The following is a 20,318-nucleotide window of genomic DNA, read 5'->3' on the forward strand; positions in this document are numbered from 1 at the left end:
GTCCTTTTTTCAAATAATGTTCTTTGCCGATGAAACGATCTTTACAAGTCATAGAAAGCTGAAGGTAACTGATACGCATTGAAACCTTCCCGTCTCCTCCATATCTCTTTTGTTACGCAACCGTCCCTTCTACAATAACCTATGAAACCTTCCCTTGGATTTCTATCTCTTGCTTAACAATAACAAATGAAATCTCCCCTTTGAAGTTAATTCTCTTTCTCAATAATAATAAGTGCAATCTTTGCATACAAATTTAAGTGCTGCTTATTAAAAGTGATTTTCTGATTATTTCGACGAAACATAGAATGTGTAGTCGTCTTGGCTCTCAGTCGTTACCTGCAATATCCCAAAACCGTTCCTTGCCTTTTTTACTGTTACTAGATCGCCATCTGACTGCTACATGGAACTGCGACCTGAATATACTTACTCTCTTTTACTATACTCCATCAGCTGCTGGTGGGCTGTCATAATAAGTGGCTGTAATTATTACCAAATCTGACGTTATTCGTTAATTAATTTGACTGATGTTACGTAATTCATTGTTAAACATTTTCTTGACAGCAACAAAATTTTCCAAAGTCCGTTGATGGTTTTTGGGATGGATTATAATCAGTAATGCAATATTGCTGGCAAAATATTAATTATATTCTGAAAACGATTCTTCAAATATTTATTGGTGGCAATGAAATGATTTTACAAACGTTCAAATGAGACTTACTTTTTACAATAATCTTACAACTAGCATTGCGGAAACATACCTACAGCGGTCTTGAGTTTCTCAAAAAAATAATTCAATAATATTAGTTCCTCTTATGATAATAGTCAGCTGATGTCTCTGTACTTCCGTTTATAATCTCATGTAAATCATAGCTAGTGGCTGGCAGGCACACCGCTCCTCTCAACCACTCGCTTCAGACCTGCTGCCGACTCGCTTCACATCTCGCTTACTACTGACTTCCTACGAACCCAAAATGCGGTCTCTCCCGCTAACAATGCTTTCTGATGCAGACAGTCCCTGCTACCATCATAAAATGTACCAATGCGAGGCCTTTCCCGCTCTTTTCTTAAAATACGTGGGCTCTCCCGCCCTTTTTGAAATTATATCAATGTGCAGTCTCTCCCGCCAACAATACTTTGGTGCAGACATTCCCTGCTACTACAATTATTTGCAAAATGACAAATATTAATTATTCCTACTTAATCCTATTAATAAAATACTAACATTTTTCATAAATAGTGGTTTGACAATAGACAAAAGAAATATAGACGTCTTACAGCATAATTGTGCCACTACGAATTGAAACATTTTTGGTGAGGTATTATTGGAGACTACGTGACTGGTTCTTATTTTATTGAATAAATGCTAACGAGTAAACAATATTCACAATTTCTCATAGAAAATGCTACCGGCTCTGCTAAAGAAGAGGCACCACTTGAAATACGAAGATGTATGTGGTACCATCAGGATAAATGCACGACTCACTATTCGTTTGTGGCTAGGAAAGCGTTCATCCAGCATTTTGCTGGACGCTGCCCACGGCGTGAAGGCGTCCCAGTTGGTCTAAGCGTTCGCTTAATATGACGCCATTGGAGTTATTTCTGTGGGGTGGACGCAAAGATAAATTCTGTGTAAGCCAAGATGATTTAAAACATCACATTGTTACAATGCGTGTAAAAAAAATGTGGCTTTCCTTGCACCAGTGATGACAAACGTAGTTTGCAATAGAGGGTGTTCATTTCGAACGCTTGATGGCATAAAGAAAAATTTTCGTGGCCACTTTTTTGGTTATTTTATTTTTGTTGCTATTGATGAAGTAATTCGGAGATGTACACGTGCAGCTTACATCAAACACATGACGCAAAGCTATTTACTATCTTTATATCGCAATTCCGTCTTTCACAAATCAATTTAATTTTTAACAAGCATCTTTCATCCAGGATTCCAGCAGAAGCAAGAGAATACCTGCTGCTGTAGATAAATATTGAATCATTCTTAAATGCATGTATTTTGACTTCTTTTGGTGTGTCAGTCCATCCTCATGTAGCCAACAATGATTAGCTTCAGTTTTCAGCTAAACTTTTCTGCAATATTCCACTTTTATAAGTACTATTAGCTGCGACAAGCTGGAGCGCCCTACCAGTACGGGGCGAAAATTTCTTATAACAATACGAATTTCCGCATAAGAAAGCAACTGATTTCATTTTCAAATCGGATAAATCCCTAGTTCTGAATATGGTAATTTCTTCGAAACTGCTGGCTAAATTTTGGCGATTTAAACGCTGCTGTCCGTTTTAGAAATATAAGGGCCCATCAAGAAGTTTCCCTTTGAGGTATCCGCTGCAGCATATACGCATCGCAGTGCGACTACGGTACTGGTATATAACCACCGACAAGGGTAGTGTGGCATTCGTATCTTTCCGAGGTGCGTGTGTTAAATGTGGAAACGTGAGCTGTGGCGAAGTTATTACCAAATACGCCCAAACAGGATCAACATTCTGTTACTTTCGTCTTGGCTGCTTAAGCACAGACACCTGTACATATCTAGAAGAGAATGAAAAATGTATATGGAGCAGCGTGTCTGTTGAAACCCACAGTTTTCCTGCTGTTTCATGATAACGCACGTCCCCATATCGCAACAGCCGTAACGCGGAAGTTACGCCACCTCAAGTGGGAAACACTCGAGCACCCGCCCTATAGCCCCGCTCTATTCCCATGCGATTATTACGCCTTCGGTCCCTTAGAAAAGGCTCTGTAGGGTTGACGATTCCTGTCGGGCGATGCTGTGCAACAGGCAGCCTACAGACTTTTCACGCAGCGGGACACGGTGTTTCACCAACTGATATTTTAAACATAGTGCGTCGGTGAAATGGTAGCATCAATGTTCACGGCATTTCTGTGTGATTGCAGTAACGATTATGGTCTGTATGGCCTTCGAACGGAAACTTTTTGATCGCTCCCTATACGATATTAGTAGCAGCCACTATTATTGTTCCGCTTGAATAAATGAAGTTGGCACCGGTATCTCTTTAACGTAATTAATACACTTATGAAAAGAGAGTATACAATATTTAGAGACGACGTTTTCATAATTTATGTAGGTGGAAACAGAATTGCTATATGTTAAGTGTTTCGGGGCATAAGTGAAGGGAACAGATTGGCTGAATCATACTCTACTTGCAGCACTGTAAAATTGTCTGCAAGTATGAAATACAAACATGTAAAACACCCCCCTGCGGGTTCTGGGGTAAGAATAGGCCCGCGGTATTCCTGCCTGTCGTAAGAGGCGACTAAAAGAAGTCTCCAAAGTTTCGGCCTTATGTGATGGTCCCCTGTCGGGTTTGACCTCCATACCTCAAAATTCCTCCGAAGAGCGAGCCGATTGGGGAAGGGCGCCTTACTTGGTGCTTTGTGTCCATCTTGCGTTGAGAACTTTCGCCAGCTTATTCGTTGTTGCATTGCAGTCCTGCCTGCTCTCCATCTCTTGGGCATGGATTCGTTCCTGCGTGCACTTTCCGCCATGCAATGTGCAGTGCCACTTCCTGCACTGACGGCGAATATGGACTACATGTCACCTACAATCCAGCACGGTAGCCAGTCCCTTGTGGTGGGGCCGCCACGTACCCTGTTGGTTGTAGCCCCCTGACAAAACAAGGATCGCTCTGCTGATGCCTGCGCCGTTTACTCCCTATGTATGCCAAGGAGTAGATGGCCATCCTGCCAGGTGGCCCTTGCTGTGGCTGGGTGGCGCCCGTGGGGAGGGCCCTTGGTCGGAGTAGGTAGCATCAGGGTGGATGACACGCAATGAAGCGTGGCACATCTTCTCTTGCTGGTGGCCAGCCACCAGCAGTCTCTAAGCGTTCGAGGGCTCATTTTAAAGCTAATGTGTATGACCCCAAATCGTTCCCCTCCATTGCCACACCGTGGGAGGAACGACAGTCTATGAATGACAGTGAAACATATTCGCCCCGGTATCTCGTCTGTACCACAGCTAATGGGGACTCCTTTGTATCCGTGAAGCCTCAGTTCTTTGTAGAGCGTTTAGAGGACAAGTTTGGGGAGGTGGAGAGCTTGTCCAAAATGCGGTCAAGTTCGGTATTGATAAAAACGGCATCCTCTGCCCAGTCATGGGCCTTGCTCGCTTGTAATGGGGATGTTTCCGTTACTATCACACCCCATAAAAGTTTAAATATGATCCAGGGCATTATTTTCCACAGGGATCTCCTTTTACAGTCCGATGACTAGCTGGGCGCCAACTTAGAGCGACGAGGTGTCCATTTCGTCCAGAACGTCCACCGGGGTCCGAGGGATCATCAAGTTGCCACCGGTGCCTTCATCTTGGCCTTTGATGGTGACACATTGCCTGAGAGGGTCAAGGTGATGGTCTACCGGTGTGATGTAAAGCCATGTATCCCTCCCCCGGTGCGGTACTTCAAGTGTTGGAAGTTCGGCCATATGTCTTCCTGCTGTGCTTCCAGCCTCATGTGTAGCGATTGTGGTCGTCCATCCCATCCTGATACTCCATGTGCCCCGCCTCCCATCTGCGTCAACTGCAGAGGGCACCATCCCCCTTGCTCGCTGGACTGTCCGATTCTGCAAAAGGAAAGGAAAATAATGGAATACAAGACCCTGGGCCTACTGACGTACACTGAGGCTAAGTGTAAATTTGATCGGCTTCATCCGGTGCACATGACGTCTTCTTATGCCGCCACTGTCACTCCTGCTACAGTTCCATCATCTCCAACACTTCCAGTCCGCTCTCAGAGTCGAAGAGCCACACCTGCCCCCTTGATGGTGGGGGGTACTTCACTCCCGGTTTCTCCTGCTCCATCTACTTCAGGAGCAACACCCCCCCCCCCCCAACCATCAGGAACATCAGTTCCCCCTTCCCAGCAGGAGAAGCGTAAGACTTCTTCGGCTCCTCTCGCCAGGAAGGGGTCCCTTGCGGACCTCCCTTCGCAAGTTCCGACCGGGTTAAAAGCGGACACCCGCAAGTGGCTCAAACAACCACCGGTCGCTGGTCGTAGGGCCTCACGGTCGTCGTCCGTCCTTGACTGGCCCAGTGAAGCCCTCCCAGCCTGAACCACCGAAGGCACAGCGAGATAAGCTGAAAAAGAAAAAGGTTCCCAAGAAACCCGACATTGCGGTGGCACCTGTCCCACCGCCTCCTACAAGACCAGTGTCTGAGGACGAGGTCGAGATTCTGGCGTCTGGTGAAGACCTGGATCTCTCCGGTCCCTCAGACGCCATGGATGTCACTCGCACGGGTACAGGAACATCAGTTCCGCCTTCCCAGCAGGAGAAGCGTAAGACTTCTTCGGCTCCTCTCGCCAGGAAGGGGTCCCTTGCGGACCTCCCTTCGCAAGTTCCGACCGGGTTAAAAGCGGACACCCACAAGTGGCTCAAACAACCACCGGTCGCTGGTCGTAGGGCCTCACGGTCGTCGTCCGTCCTTGACTGGCCCAGTGAAGCCCTCCCAGCCTGAACCACCGAAGGCACAGCGAGATAAGCTGAAAAAGAAAAAGGTTCCCAAGAAACCCGACATTGCGGTGGCACCTGTCCCACCGCCTCCTACAAGACCAGTGTCTGAGGACGAGGTCGAGATTCTGGCGTCTGGTGAAGACCTGGATCTCTCCGGTCCCTCAGACGCCATGGATGTCACTCGCACGGGTACTGAATCGGTGGCCAGCGAATGAACAAGCGGCGTACATTGCCTTTGCAGTCCCTTCACGCCGTTCTCAACCATGGACAATACCATCCTCCAGTGGAACTGCAGCGGTTTCTTCCACCATCTACCTGAGCTCTGACAACTTACCAGCCTTCACCCTTTCTTCTGCATTGTTCTTCAGGAAACTTGGTTTCCAGTGATGCGAACCCCCGCCCTCCATGGCTATCGAGGTTATTATAAGAACCTGGCAGCTTATGAAAGGGTATCTGGTGGCGTCTGTATCTATGTCCTTCACTCTCTTCACAGCAAGTCTGTCTCTCTACAAACACCTTTAGAGGCTGTCGCTGTTCGGGTGTGGACGCCAAAGGCTGTTAATGTCTGCAGTCTGTATCTTCCACCAGATGGTGATGTCCCACAGCATATCCTCGCTACGCTGATAGCCCAATTGCCACCACCTTTCTTGTTACGGGGCGGCTTCAGCGCCCTTAACTCTCTGTGGGGTGGGTCAGTGGCAACAGGCCGAGACGCCACCGTTTAGAATGTATTGACACAGCTCAACCTTTCCATTTTAAATGATGGTGCCTTCACACATTTCAGTGTGGCACACCACACGTTCTCCGCCATCGACCTTAGCCTCTTACCTTCTGTCCACCGGAGCGTGCATGACGACCAGTGTGGTAGTGACCACTTTCTGATCTTTCTGTCACAGCCACAGCGTCACTCTTCTGGGCGCCCTTGCAGATGGGCTATGAATAAGGCTGATTAGGACTTGTTCTCCTCCATGGCCGCTATTGCGCCTCTTTCTAATGAAGCTGTTGATGCGGTGGTTCACTCGGTCACCACCAGCGTCGTTACTGCCGCAGAATCTGCCATTCCCTGTTCTTCTGGGCCCCCTCGGCGGAGAACTGTGCCTTGATGGTCGCCTGAGATCGCTGAGGCGATTAAAGGTCGCCGGCGGGCGCTCCAGCGTCACAAGCGACATCCCTCCATAGAACACCTCATCGCCTTCAAACGGCTGTGGGTGCGGGCCCGCCGCCTTATCCTCCAACGCAAGCAGGAGTGCTGGGAACGGTATGTTTCCACCATTGACCTCCATGTCTCTCCATCGCAGGTCTGGGCAAAGATTAGACGCCTCTATGGCTATCGGACCCCCGTCAGCGTCCCTGCGCTCTCACTGAATGGGGCAATTTGTACTGACTCCAACATAATTGCCAACTGCTTAGCAGACCATTTTGCTCTCAGTTCCGCATCTGTGAATTACCCACTGGCTTTCCGCTTCATTAAAGAGCGGTTGGAACATCGGATCCTTTCATTTCACACCCACCATCCTGAATCCTACAATGTTCCATTCATTGAGTGGGAATTTCACAGTGCTCTATCTGCTTGCCCTGATACAGCTCCTGGGCCAGATCGCATCCACTGTCAGATGCTGAAACACCTTTCAGTGGACTGCCAGCGAGGCCTCCTCGACCTTTACAACCGTGTCTGGGTCGAGGTCGAGTCTCTGTCGCAATGGCGGGAAAGCATTGTTATCCCCGTTTAGAAACCTGGCAAGAGCCCTTTCGAGGTGGACAGCTACCGACCCATTAGCCTCACTACGTTCTTTGCAAGTTACTCGAACGGATGGTGAGCTGGCGATTGAGTTGGGTACTCGAGTCTCAGGACCTCCTGTCTCCGTCTCAGGGTGGGTTCTGTAAAGGCCGCTCTGCCGCCGACAATCTGGTGAGCCTGGAGTCAGCCATCCGTACGGCCTTTGACCGCCATCATCACCTCATCGCTGTCTTTTTCGACATGCGGAAGGCATACGATTCGACATGGCACCAGCACATCCTCTCAACACTTCATGATTGGTGTCTTCGGGGTCCGCTGCCGATTTTCATACGAAATTTTCTGTGGCATCGTATCTTCCGCGTGCAAGTCGCGGCCTCCCATAGTTCCTCCTAAGTTCAGGAGAACGGGGTACCGCAGGGGTCTGTTTTAAGTGTCTGCTTGTTTTTAATTGCAATTAATGGACTCGCTGCGGGGGTGGGAACGTCTGTCTCAGCTTCCTTATATGCTGACGACTTCTGTCTTTACTATGGCTCCACTGGCATTGCAGCTGCTGAACGTCAGCTGCAGGGCACTATCCGCAAGGCGCAGTCTTGGGCTGTAGCGCATGGCTTCCAGTTTTCGGCTGCCAAGACCTGCGTTATGCATTTCTGCCGGTGACGAACAGTTCACCCTCAGCCGCAGCTTTATCTTGCCGACGAACTTCTTGCTGTGGTGGAGACCCATAGTCTTTTGGGTGTGGTTTTTGATGCCCAGTTGACTTGGCTCCCACATTTACGGCAGCTTAAACAGATGTGTTGGCGGCATCTTAATGCTCTGCGTTGCTTGAGCCACACCAGCTGGGGCGCCGACCGCTCTACCCTCTTACGGCTCTACCAGGCGTTACTCCAGTCCCGTCTGGATTATGGGAGCCTGGCTTATGGTTCAGCATCCCCATCTGTGTTTGGTGTGCTGGACCCAATCCTTCACAGCGGGATCCGACTTGCGACTGGTGCTTTCCGGACCAGCCCTGTGGACAGCATACTTGTGGAGCAGGTGTCCCTCCACTGATGTTACGGCGCCAACGTTTACTGGCCGCTTATGCTACACAATTTTGTAGCTTGCCCGGGCATCCTAATTATCGTCTCCTGTTCCCGCAGGCGGTCGTCCGTCTCTCCGACCGTTGGCCCCGGTCGGGTAGTACGATCGCGGTCCGCGTCAGGGAGCTTCCCTCTGAGCTTGGGGTTTTCCCTCTTCCACCTCCTTTGCGGGCCCATCTGCGTACACCCCCGTGGTGTGCGCACCGTCCTTGCCTTCGGCTCGAATTGGCACATGGCCCGAAGGACTCAGTCCCTCCGGAGGCCTTCCGCCACCGCTTTTATTCCATCCTAGCCACGTATCATGGCTCTGCCGTTGTTTACACTGACGGTTCGATGGTTGCTGGTCGTGTCGGTTATGGGGACCATTATGAACAACGTTCATTGCCGCCGGCCGCGGTGGTCTAGCGGTTCTGGCGCTGCAGTCCGGAACCGCGGGAATGCTACGGTCGCAGGTTCGAATCCTGCCTCGGGCATGGGTGTGTGTGATGTCCTTAGGTTAGTTAGGTTTAAGTATTTCTAAGTTCTAGGGGACTTATGACCTAAGATGTTGAGTCCCATAGTGCTCAGAGCCATTTTGAACGTTCATTTCCGGCTGTCTGTAGCGTTTTCACTGCTGAGCTCGTCGCCATCTTTCGTGCCCTAGAGTATATCCGCTCCTGATCAAGTGAGTCCTTCGTTATCTGTACTGACTCCCTGAGCAGTTTACGAGCTATCGACTAGTGCTTCACTCGCTCTCGTCTGGTGATGGCTGTCCAGGAGTCCCTCCATACTCTTGCCCGTTGCGGCCACTCTGTGATCTTTGTGTGGGCCCCTGGCCATGTCGGCATCCCGGGCAATGAACATGTTGACTGCCTGGCCAAACAGGCCACCAGTGAACCAACTCTGGAGATAGACCTCCCGGAGACTGATTTGCGGGCAGTCTTACGCCACGAAGTTCTCTCGCTTTGGGACGCTGAATGGTGCGATCTGACCCCACCTAATAAACTCCGTGCTGTCGAGGGGACGACAGCTGTGTGTCGGTCATCCATGCGAGCCATTCGCAGGGACTCAGTCGTCCTTCGTCGGCTCCGCATTGGACACACCCGGCTGACGCATAAATATTTACTGAGCCGTGGGGACCCGCCTCTCTGTCACTGGGGGCGGTTTTGACGGTGGTGCACATTTTGTTGGCCTGTCCGCTTTTAGCTATGCTCAGGCAGACGTTTGCGCTGCCTGACGCGCTCCCTGACCTTTTGGCAGACGACTGCCATGGCGGACTTAGTTTTGCGTTTTATTCGGGCAGGGTGCTTTTATCACTTGATCTAAGTGTTCGTCTTCATTTTGTGTTGAGTCTGGCCTATGGTTTTAGACTGAGTTTTTAATGTGTTCTCGGTGGTTGGCTTTTCCTTTTTTGTCTCTATGGTCGGCCAACCACTATCACACTCTGTGTGATTTTAATTCCTTTTGTCTTGTCTCTAAGTCTTTCTTGTCCTGTGTCGTCTGTCATCTTTTCCATCTTTCGTTTTTACTCTGTGTTGGTGTTTTCAAGTCTTGGAACAAGGGACCGATGACTGTAGAAGTCTGATCCCTTTAATTCCCAAACCAACCAACCAACCAACCAACCAAAGTAAAACATTTTCAGTCCCAAATAACTAGGCCATTCGTCTCTTCACTGGTGTCACTGTATAATCATAAATCCTTTTTGAATTCATACTTGTTAAGAATGGTTCTACGAGGGTTGGAACTTAAATAGTGGAAACTATTTCTTCACAACCGATACAAAAGAGTTACGTGTTTGCACCTGTTACTGTCCTTCAAAATAGTCACCAGCGTTGTGTAGAACCCGTTACCAGCGATGTGGAAGGCGTAGTATACCGATAGCAGATCCTGTTCTGTTGATGATGCGAATGGAGCGGTGTGCTACCTGTCCAATCGCTGGAACAGTTATGAAGCGAGTGCCACGAAGTGGTTCCTTCATCTTCGGAATCAAATCAAAGTCACAAGGACTTAAGTCGTATTACTGTTCGTTTTTGGAACGATACCTGCTACCAGCTTTGCGATAGAAGCGGCAACACTTTCTGCGCAATCCACCCACAATTTTGCACGACATTGCGCGGGCGCATACAGCTCTAGCTGTGGCTGCTCTGTACTGTCGATGGGACCGGGAACTACTGTACCATCCACCATACTCTCCGGACTCAAGTCCTTGCGACTTTGATTTGATTGCGAAGATAAAGGAACCTCTTCGTGGCATTCACTTCAGAACTGTTCCAGAGATTCGACAGGCAGTAGACCGCTCCATTCGCACCATCAAAAGAACAGGCTCTGCTAACGGTATACTACGCCTTCCACATCGCTGGAAACGGGTTCTACACAACGCTGGTGACTACTTTGAAGGACAGTAACAGGTGCAAACATGTAACCCTGTTGTGTCGGTTATGAATAAATAGTTGCCACTATTTAAGTTCCAACCCTCGTATATTATCGTACTAAATCAGAATTACAATTCTTAAATCCACGACTGTCAAGCCACTAATCAAAAGACCCAAAGAATTCCAGTGAAGATTGGACACAAGAAAACAAGGAAATTAATAAATGTTACAATAATTGCAGGTAAAACAGTATCTACGAGGGATCATACATCTGTAAGGGTTGGAAACTATTGGTTAGTAAATAACTGTTACCTGTCAATACTTTTTTCTGTAACATTTCTTCCCCATAGATATTGATGACTGCTAGAAATTTGGATATAATGTCATTCACGATTAATAATGCATTGACAGTTATACAGGTCGACAACGAGGTCATTAGAGACGGAGTGATACAGAACCCTGTCTGAAAGTAAGGACGATAGATCATCAGACAAATAGAAATTTGTTACGTTTCTATCGTTCTTGAAACAGTAAATCTGTACGATCGCTGAATTCTAAACTTCTTTGTAGTTAGCCAGGTAGAAAAATAAATTTTCCCTGTCGTCATAATTGCAAGTGCATCTACATGTGAGAGGAATATGAATCTAGTGAGATTGAAGGCATGGTGATATGAACAATTCTCAAAGGACGGCATTTCAGTTCTCTCCATAGACACGTTACGATGACAATACGGTCATGAAATGAATGGAATGGCGACGCCTGGAGGTGAATGAATATAATGAAATGTTGTACTTTGTGCTTTGTTTGGTAAAAACGATAACTAGAGAGTATTAAAGTTAGATGTTGTACCACATAGACAAGAGGCTGAAGGAGAAATGAATCCATTTAGAGAAGAAAGAAGTGCTGTTTCACCACGACGACACATGTTCACTTGGAATCGTAACCTCAGAATTACGTAGATTGTGTACTGAATCACTGCCACAGATTCCGTATCTACACAACATAGTTCCCTGGTTTTTTTCCTTGTTCCCCAAAATTATGAAATAGCTCTCACGTAAAAACGCGGCATAAATGAGAGATCATCGTCATCAGAAATAAGTCGAAAGCCTGTAACTACTTTGCACTGTAACTTGTGAGTTCAGAAGAGACTTCATTGCTCTGAAACATTCCCTTTCATATTAAATCTGACTCAAAGCTGAATAAACGCTGTTTTGGAGTTTATAGGGAAAAGGAACATTGTTACAAGGGGCGAAATAATTAAATACAGGTTTAAATAAAACAAAACCAAGACACATCTGAAATCATTGTCCTTATAGTGGATCTGATCTAGCAAACTCGCTATATTTATCTATCAATTACATCTCATAGCTTCAGTTCGTACAATTCAACTGTGTTCGCACTCTGTATTCTTCAACACAATAAGTTAGAGCTAGCGTCCCTAAAATACGTATCTTGAAGTTCTATTGTTAATTCAAAGTAATAAAGCACCATCAATGCTCAGTGCAGTACATTCTCACTCTTTTTGAAATATATTGAAAGCAAACTGTTGTTCATTAGAGAATTTTGTTCTTAATCAAACATGTGTCATGGCTGAATAAAGATCACGGAACTGAAAATAATTACGTAAATATTCCAAATGATATGAATACTGAATACCTAGCGTTATTAAAATGAATACAAGACAGACATATACTGCTGGCCATTAAAATTTCTACACCAACAAGAAATGCAGATGATAAACGGGTATTCATTGGACAAATACATTATACGAGAACTGACATGCGATTAAATTTTCACGCAATTTGGGTGCATAGATCCTGAGAAATCAGTACCCAGAACAACCATCTCTGGCCTTAATAACGGTCTTGATACGCCTGGGCATTCAGTCAAACAGAGTTTGGATAGTGTGTGCAGGTACAGCTGCCCATGCAGTTTCAACACGATACCATATTAATACCAGAGTAGTGACTGGCGTATTGTGACGAGCCAGTTGATCGGCCACCATTGACCAGACGTTTTCAATTGGTGAGAGATCTGGAGAATGTACTGGCCAGGGCAGCAGTCGAACATTTTCTGTATCCAGATAGGCCCCTACAGGACCTGCAACATGCGGTCGTGCATTATCCTGCTGAAATGTAGGGTTTTGCAGGGATCGAATGAAGGGTAGAGCCACGGGTCGTAACACATCTGAAATGTAACGTCCACTGTTCAAAATGCCGTCAATGCGAACAAGAGGTGACCGAGACGTGTAACCAGTGACACCCCATACCAACACGCCGGGTGATACACCAGTATGGCGATGACGAATACACGCTTCCAATGTGCGATCACCACGACATCGCGAAACACGGATGCGACCATCATGATGCTGTAAGCAGCGCCTGGATTCATCCGAAAAAATGACGTTTAGCTATTATGCACCCAGGTTCGTCGTTGAGTACACCATCGCAGGCTCTCCTGTCTGTGACGCAGCGTCTAGGGTAACCACAGCCATGGTCTCCGAGCTGATAGTCCATGCTGCTGAAAACGTCACCGAACTGTTCGTGCAGATCGTTGTTGTCTTGCAAACGTCCCCATCTGTTGACTCAGGGATCGAGACGTGGCTGCACGATCCGTTACAACCATACGGATAAGATGCCTGTCATCTCGACTGCTAGTGATACGAGGTCGTTGGGATCCAGCACGGGGTTCCGTATTACCCTCCTGAGCCCACCGATTCCATATTCTGCTAACAGTCATTGGATCTCGACCAACGCGAGCAGCAATGTCGCGATACGATAAACCGCAATCGCGATAGGCTACAATCCGACCTTTATCAACCTTTTATCGGAAACGTGATGGTACGCATTTCTCCTCCTTACACGAGGCATCACAACAACGTTTCAGCAAGAAACGCCGGTCAATTGCTGTTTGTGTATGAGAAATCGGTTGGAAATTTTCCTCATGTCAGCACGTTGTAGGTGTCGCCGCCGGCGCCAACCTTGTGTGAATGCCCTGAAAAGCTAATCATTGCGTATCACAGCATCTTCTTCCTGTTGGTTAAATTTCGCATCTGTAGCACGTCATCTTCGCGGTGTAGCAATTTTAATGGCCAGTAGTGTATTTCACCTAAACTAATCCTTCACGGATCACTTGATTTTACATGACCATACAGACACAATAGACAAGGAAAATCAATCTATTACATTCACATTAAACTCCATGATTTTATTTAAGGGGTGTAAAAGCAGTGAGACGACTTGCAGGGCCGGATAACTGTAAAGAAACTGGGTGTTGATTCGTACTTGTTGCAACGAATTTGTGAACTCGACAGAAAAACTAATATTATCCTGGTATAATACGTCTACAATGTATCTCGCGTAAACAAATTTGATGCTTCACAAAGCGCCACTATGCAGTGCAGTAGAAGTGAGCAACCATATCACTATAATCCAGAAGGTGGACGTTTCAATGTCTTCATTTCCTTATCACGAGACACGGCATCTAGAACTAAACCGATCGGCATGTCCTCACAGAACTGAGCGGGAGAACTTACTGTGTCGTTTTTGATAACTCCTCACGTGGATTTCGCTAACCGAATGTGCCTGCCAAACATTTCTGTTGACTCGATCACCTCAGAGTTTAGGGGACTTGCTTAAGACATGCATGACAGTTCCCATCCGAAGATAAACTACTCTACCAGGCTGTTCTTTGAGACAGACATTTGTTCATAGACGCGTGCATGGTTACATGGCGTGGACGATGGCTAATAACAGACGACTGTTCACCTATATAGGGAAGCTTTCAAAGCGTCGGCACAGGCACCATGTATTCGACCGTCAGAATTGAGTGTGTACGTGTGTATGTCACTGAACTCCTCCTAAACGGCTGGACCGATTTGAATGAATTGTTTTGTATGCGTTTGGGTGACACCCTTGATGGTTTAGATTCACAAATGATCCCGCCAAATGGCGCTGCAGTCGGTGTCTGGGTTATGTATATATACTGCAACGAAACGGCTGGATTGATTTGAATGAATTTTTGTGAATGCATTCAAGTGGGGGCCTGGATGATTTAGATTCAAAAATCAGCCCGGCAGATGGCGCTGCAGTCGGTATCTAGGTTATTTATCCATACTGCAACTAAACGGCCGGATCGACTTGAATGAATTTTTGTGTATGCATTCAAGTGGGGGCGTGGAAAATTTACATTCTTAAATCAGCACGGTAGGTGGCGTTGCATTTTTGTGTGAAATATTGAGCGTATTATATTCAGATATAAGTTCCGTGCATAGGATTTCGTTTATTTTTCGACATTTTAATTTGAGTGTATTATATTATGTGTGTTTCAATATTTTGATATTTTCATTATTTTACGGTGTCTTTTGATATTTCAGGTGTCGCATTTCAGTGAATATTAAGTGTATTATATCCACATATAAGTTACGTACATAAAACAATGCCATGTCTTCGTGGATGAGGAGGAAATATTGGTCGACGGACTCGGAATTCACAAGTAGTCCAGAGCCATCGGTTAAATAGATCGGCAGAAGATCAATTGACGGACAATGAAAATTTAAGAAACCAGGCTGCAGTCAGACGTGCTAATGAAAGTCAAGAGCAACGCAACGAACGCCTTCGAGCTAATGCACTGAGACAAAAACTGACCCGTCAACGAGTCACCGAGACATTCAGAACACGTGAACAACAGCGTTTGCAAGTGTATCGCGCATTGACACGTGCATCACTTCTTCGCCTTGCGTTTGAATAAGAGTAGGACATCGACTATTCGTCACATTCACAAATTGTAATCGGTGCTATGAACAAACAATGCCAACACTGTCATGCACTCAGATACAAAGGTGAATCGGCCGGTTTCTGCTGCGCGACTGGAAAAGTTGTATTGCCACCATTGAATTCGCCGCCGGAACCATTCAATTCATGCTCTCAAGTGACATCATTTGGAGCAACAAAAATCGTTCAGAATGAGGATGGTCGCAATTTTCACTCAACGTTTAAGATTCAGGGCCACGTGTATCATCAAATTGGTTCTTTAATGCCGATGCCTGATACCGATTCAAAATTTCTGCAAATCTACTTCATGGGTGATGAGGAGCAGCAAATAAACGCACGCTGCCAGTACAACCATATCGAGCAGATGGAGGAGCGATAAATTGTGGGGAATTTAGTACCGTTTTTACAGAATCACAACCAGTTGGTCCAGTTGTTCAATAACGTTTCAAACAGACTGCAAAACGACAATTGTACAGCAGACAAAGTACCATCTGGGCAGCACGCGGACCGATATAATGCACCGACCATTAATGAAGTTGCAGTTGCTATGGTTGGCGACGCATTTGAACGTCGAGACATACGAATCCAATGCAGAGATAACACAGTGCATACGATTGAAGACAATCATCGCTCTTACGACGCTTTGCCATATCCATTGATATTTTCGGAAGAAGGAGAAGATGGGTATCATTTAAATATCAAACAAAAAAATGCAGGACAACGTCTGTCGGGTCCGCTAGTGTAAATACAAGTGTACTTTCTCTCTCTCTCTATCTATCTCCCTATCGACTGGTTCTATTTACAAGAGAGCTTACACTACTTGCAGTAAGATGTTATGGACTTTCTTGTTTAGTTTTGTATTTTACATATTCAAAAGTATCTGCTACTGGCAAGAAACAGGGATACAATAAGAATGACCCTATTATTTTCCTATAAAAGCGAGAATGTTGAAATAATTTTTATCTTATATCGAAGACCATTCTATATCTATATCACACTAACTTTTGTAATCTGATGCCCTTACTGACTGTATATGGAACGTCCTGTTTTGTCTTACAACATGTTCGCCGGCCGTTTGTGACCGAGCGGTTCTAAGCGCTTCAGTCCGGAATCGCACTGCTACTACGGTCGCAGGTTCGAATCCTGCCTCGGGCATGGATGTGTGTGATGTCCTTAGGTTAGTTAGGTTTAAGTAGTTCTAAGTCTAGGGGACTGGTGACCTCTGATGTTAAGTCCCATAGTGCTTAGAGCCATTTGAATCTTACAACATGTTCATAGATATTAAAGTTCTTATTTATGTGTACTGCAGACAGAACAACATAACTAGCACATGGGCAATTTACGAAATGTACATTTTCTTCTTTTGCTACTCATTGGGCCACTTGAGTCAAACATTTTCTAGTCATCATCAATAGGCTTTCTTTCTGAGCTGCTCAGTATTACTTAATTCGTCCTGATCTTTTCCGTCTTTCTCATCAATAAATATTCTTATTATTGTTTGTCGTTTCTCTCTTTTTGGTTTAAATCTTCTAATTATGTTTTTCAGTTTCTTTAAATTTTCTGTTTTGCTTTGGAAATCATCTAGTGGTAATCCCAGCTCTTTCATATTCTCACTGCTTTCCTTTATGCAACACACTTATTGCTTCATGTTCCACAGTTTCTTGATAAACTGGCTTCTAGCATCCTCATAACGTGAAAGAAAAAAATCAATTTTTCCAATATAGTACCTGTAAGGGGCTCCAGTTCGCTGCACACCACTTAATTTGGCGCTATCTGCCAGCTTCGGCATTTTTTATTTTTTTATTTAAGCATGTTATAGCTGTTCTATCTATCTTAACGATTTTGTCGACTCTACTTTTCTGGGTGACTTTGAAAAGAGTTTCTTTTACGTGTGTCACCTCTGGCTCCGTTTTTAAATAGAGCTAGCGGAGGAATTTCACGCTCTTCCATTTCGTAAACAAACTGCGTAATTCGCTTACCAGATACAGCCTATAACTGCCGCAGGAGAGAGCTGCGATGGCATATATCACAATGAGATACGCATACCACATTCACAAACCGCTTCGTTTCTCAGCGTTCAATAATATGTTGAACACGGCAAGCTCAACGCTGACGTTCGAATACACGGTCCGTGGGCAGAGACTTTACTGTTCTTATTACTTCGAGATGTAGAAAAAGGGATAGAATCGCGTGATAGTTCCTGTATCCCTAGAGGAGAAATGTGTGACAAAATTAATAATTTTTTTTTCATTTCGTCTTTATTCACAGCAGTGTAATTATTTAATCGTCCTCGTATGTGTGAACAACTGGGCACAAGGTGTGAGCACCATCCCGCGAGACACACGCGATCAGAGGACACCTGTTGGCTTTCCCGCAGGACTCTTGGCAACAACACGGCCACACGCACGTACTTGGAGGCGTACGTGACGACGCACTGCCGCGCCGGCGCCTTCGTGGTGGGCCTGATGTTCGGCTGCTGGCTGCACCGCCTCAGGGCCTCCAAGGAGCGGGAGTCGCCGCCTGCCGTGAGTATTCTGACGTCACGCTGGCAGCCGCTTCCATTATACCTCAGCGTCAAGTACCTACCTTCACCCGCCCGGCTAGCCGCGCGGACTAACGCGCTGCTTCCCAAGCGAGAAGTCGTGCCGGCGCGCTCTAATCCACCCGGCGGAGGTGCGGCGTGCTGGCCAGCCTGTGTACGGCTTTTAAGGCGGTTTTCCATCTGCCTCGGTGAATGCGGGTTGGTTCCCCTTATTCCGCCTCAGTTACACAATGTCGGTGATCGCTGCGCAAACACTTTCTCCACGAACGCGTACACCATAAATACTCTATCACGAAAACATTGCGGCTACACTCGTTTTGTAGGAGACGTGTCCGGGGAGTGCCCACTGGGGGCCGAACCGCACAACAACCCTGATTTCGCTTTGGTGGAGTCGGACAGGGACCGTCGAGTACCGATAAGGGTGATGACAAAAATATCGCATAAAATGAGCGGAAGAAGTCACTCGTGGGCTCCAAAGTGTTACCACCATCTCAGCTAGCACACTGACTGTGCTTAGGGAGTTGAAAGGAATGGGGTACGATGGTCGAGCAGCTCTCCCTAGGCCTCACATTCCTGGAGCCAGTCCGAAGCAACGCTCGAGGAGGGCGTGAAGAGCGACTCCACGGGACTGTGAACGACTGGAGACGAGTGAACTGGTGTGACGAATCACTCTGTACCCTGTGGAGATCCAGTGGAAGCGTTTGGTTTTGGCTTACGCGTGACCTGCCACCATTTGTAGTGCCAACAACAGTTAAGTGCGGAGGATGTGGTGTTACGGAGAGGAGATTAGTGTTTTAACGTCCCGTCGACAACGAGGTCATTAGAGACGGAGCGCAAGCTCGGGTGAGGGAAGGATGGGGAAGGAAATCGGCCGTGCCCTTTCAAAGGAACCATCCCGGCATTTGCCTGAAGCGATTTAGGGAAATCACGGAAAACCTAAATCAGGATGGCCGGAGACGGGATTGAACCGTCGTCCTCCCGAATGCGAGTCCAGTGTGGTGTTACGGTATGGGGCTATTTTTCGTGATTGGAGTGTGATCTTACTCCTCTTAAGGGAACGCTACATGTGGAACGATATGAATACACTTTACAGAATTGTGTTCCACGTACAGTGGAGGAAAAATTCGGAACCGATGATTGCGTCACTGTGGCAAGGCCGTGAGCCATAAAGCGGCATTTGTGAGGCAGTGGTTTGTGGAAAGTAACATTTCTGAAATGGATTGGCCTGCCCAGATTCCCAATCCCAACGAAGTGGAACAGTTTTCGGTTAGGTTAAAACGTGGGATAGGTCAGAACGTTGACTTCGCTCCAAACCCCAGCGGCAAACATCACTACTTTATCTCGTTCAGGCTCTTGAAGCGGAATGAGATGCCATTCCTCTACAAACATTCGGAAACTTCATTGGAAGTGTCCCCAGGAGAGCCCACGTCGTCATAAAGGAGACGTGTGGACACACGTCATATTAACGTCCACTAACAGGTGTCCGGGTACTATGGATGTCGTAGTGTATTTATTATCAACATACCTTCATTCTATAGCTTTATCTTCATGTGGTAATCGTACTGGAAAACTGACTTTTCAGGCTCTCGGACGAGGAATCTTAGTTTCCCGCATACTTATTATTAAGTTGAGAGAAGAAATTTAATTACATGAAACGCTACTTTTAGCGCTCGGGAGAAATACTTTTCATTTTTAGTGTTTGGATCAAGAACTTTCTTTCACTTAGGAAGAACAGTATCTGGATTTTGCAAGCGAAGCTTATATCTTTCAGAGATGATTCTTTCGTAGTCCGTTAGGAAGAAGATCGAAGGTATAGACAAGTACTTTTGTATTGTTTTTTGGAAGACGGAATTTCAATTTGGGTGTGACAGTAAAAAGGACATAAATTACTTTATTTCATTGTATGTTACAAAAGAATATACTTCCCTCGAGTACAACGCTAATTTTCGATCAACTTCATTTTTCTTTTCAGCCACACCTACATCACAGGTGGTAAATACTGTGGAGCAACTTCCAAAAATAGAAATAACTTACTCCAAAGAACGTGATACAATGATGTGAATAAGAACGGGCTGTAGCGCAGGAAGGAGACCCCAGTTAAAAAGTTAAAAGAAGAGGCCGATAACGCAGTCTTATTCGGTGGTGTTTGACTGGGACATAGTCGCTTCTAATCCTGGTGGAAGAAAACATTTTAATTGCCAGCGATTTGCGAGGTGCACGGGGTGGGTGTTCCACCCATCGCTTGGTGCTCTTCAGTTCCATTGGTACTCTTCGGTAGAAGGAGCCCGTATGAGAGTACTCTCGTCGTCAACAACAATACAAACACGACTCATCATAATGACCTACGCTGAAGTGATTAT

The 20,318-nt window shown here is 46.3% G+C and overlaps 1 protein-coding gene across 1 annotated transcript in view; it reads left to right on the plus strand.

Moving 5' to 3' along the window:
• Window positions 1-20,318, plus strand: part of LOC126095456 (O-acyltransferase like protein-like) — a 359,981-nt gene that overhangs the window by 290,066 nt on the left and 49,597 nt on the right. The window contains exon 9 of the mRNA XM_049910248.1: window positions 17,794-17,941. Coding sequence (XP_049766205.1) covers window positions 17,794-17,941 — 148 coding nt within the window. The remainder of the gene's footprint in view (window positions 1-17,793; window positions 17,942-20,318) is intronic.

This window comes from Schistocerca cancellata, chromosome 8, assembly GCF_023864275.1.
Source record: "Schistocerca cancellata isolate TAMUIC-IGC-003103 chromosome 8, iqSchCanc2.1, whole genome shotgun sequence".
NCBI classification, from domain to species: Eukaryota; Metazoa; Arthropoda; class Insecta; order Orthoptera; family Acrididae; genus Schistocerca; species Schistocerca cancellata.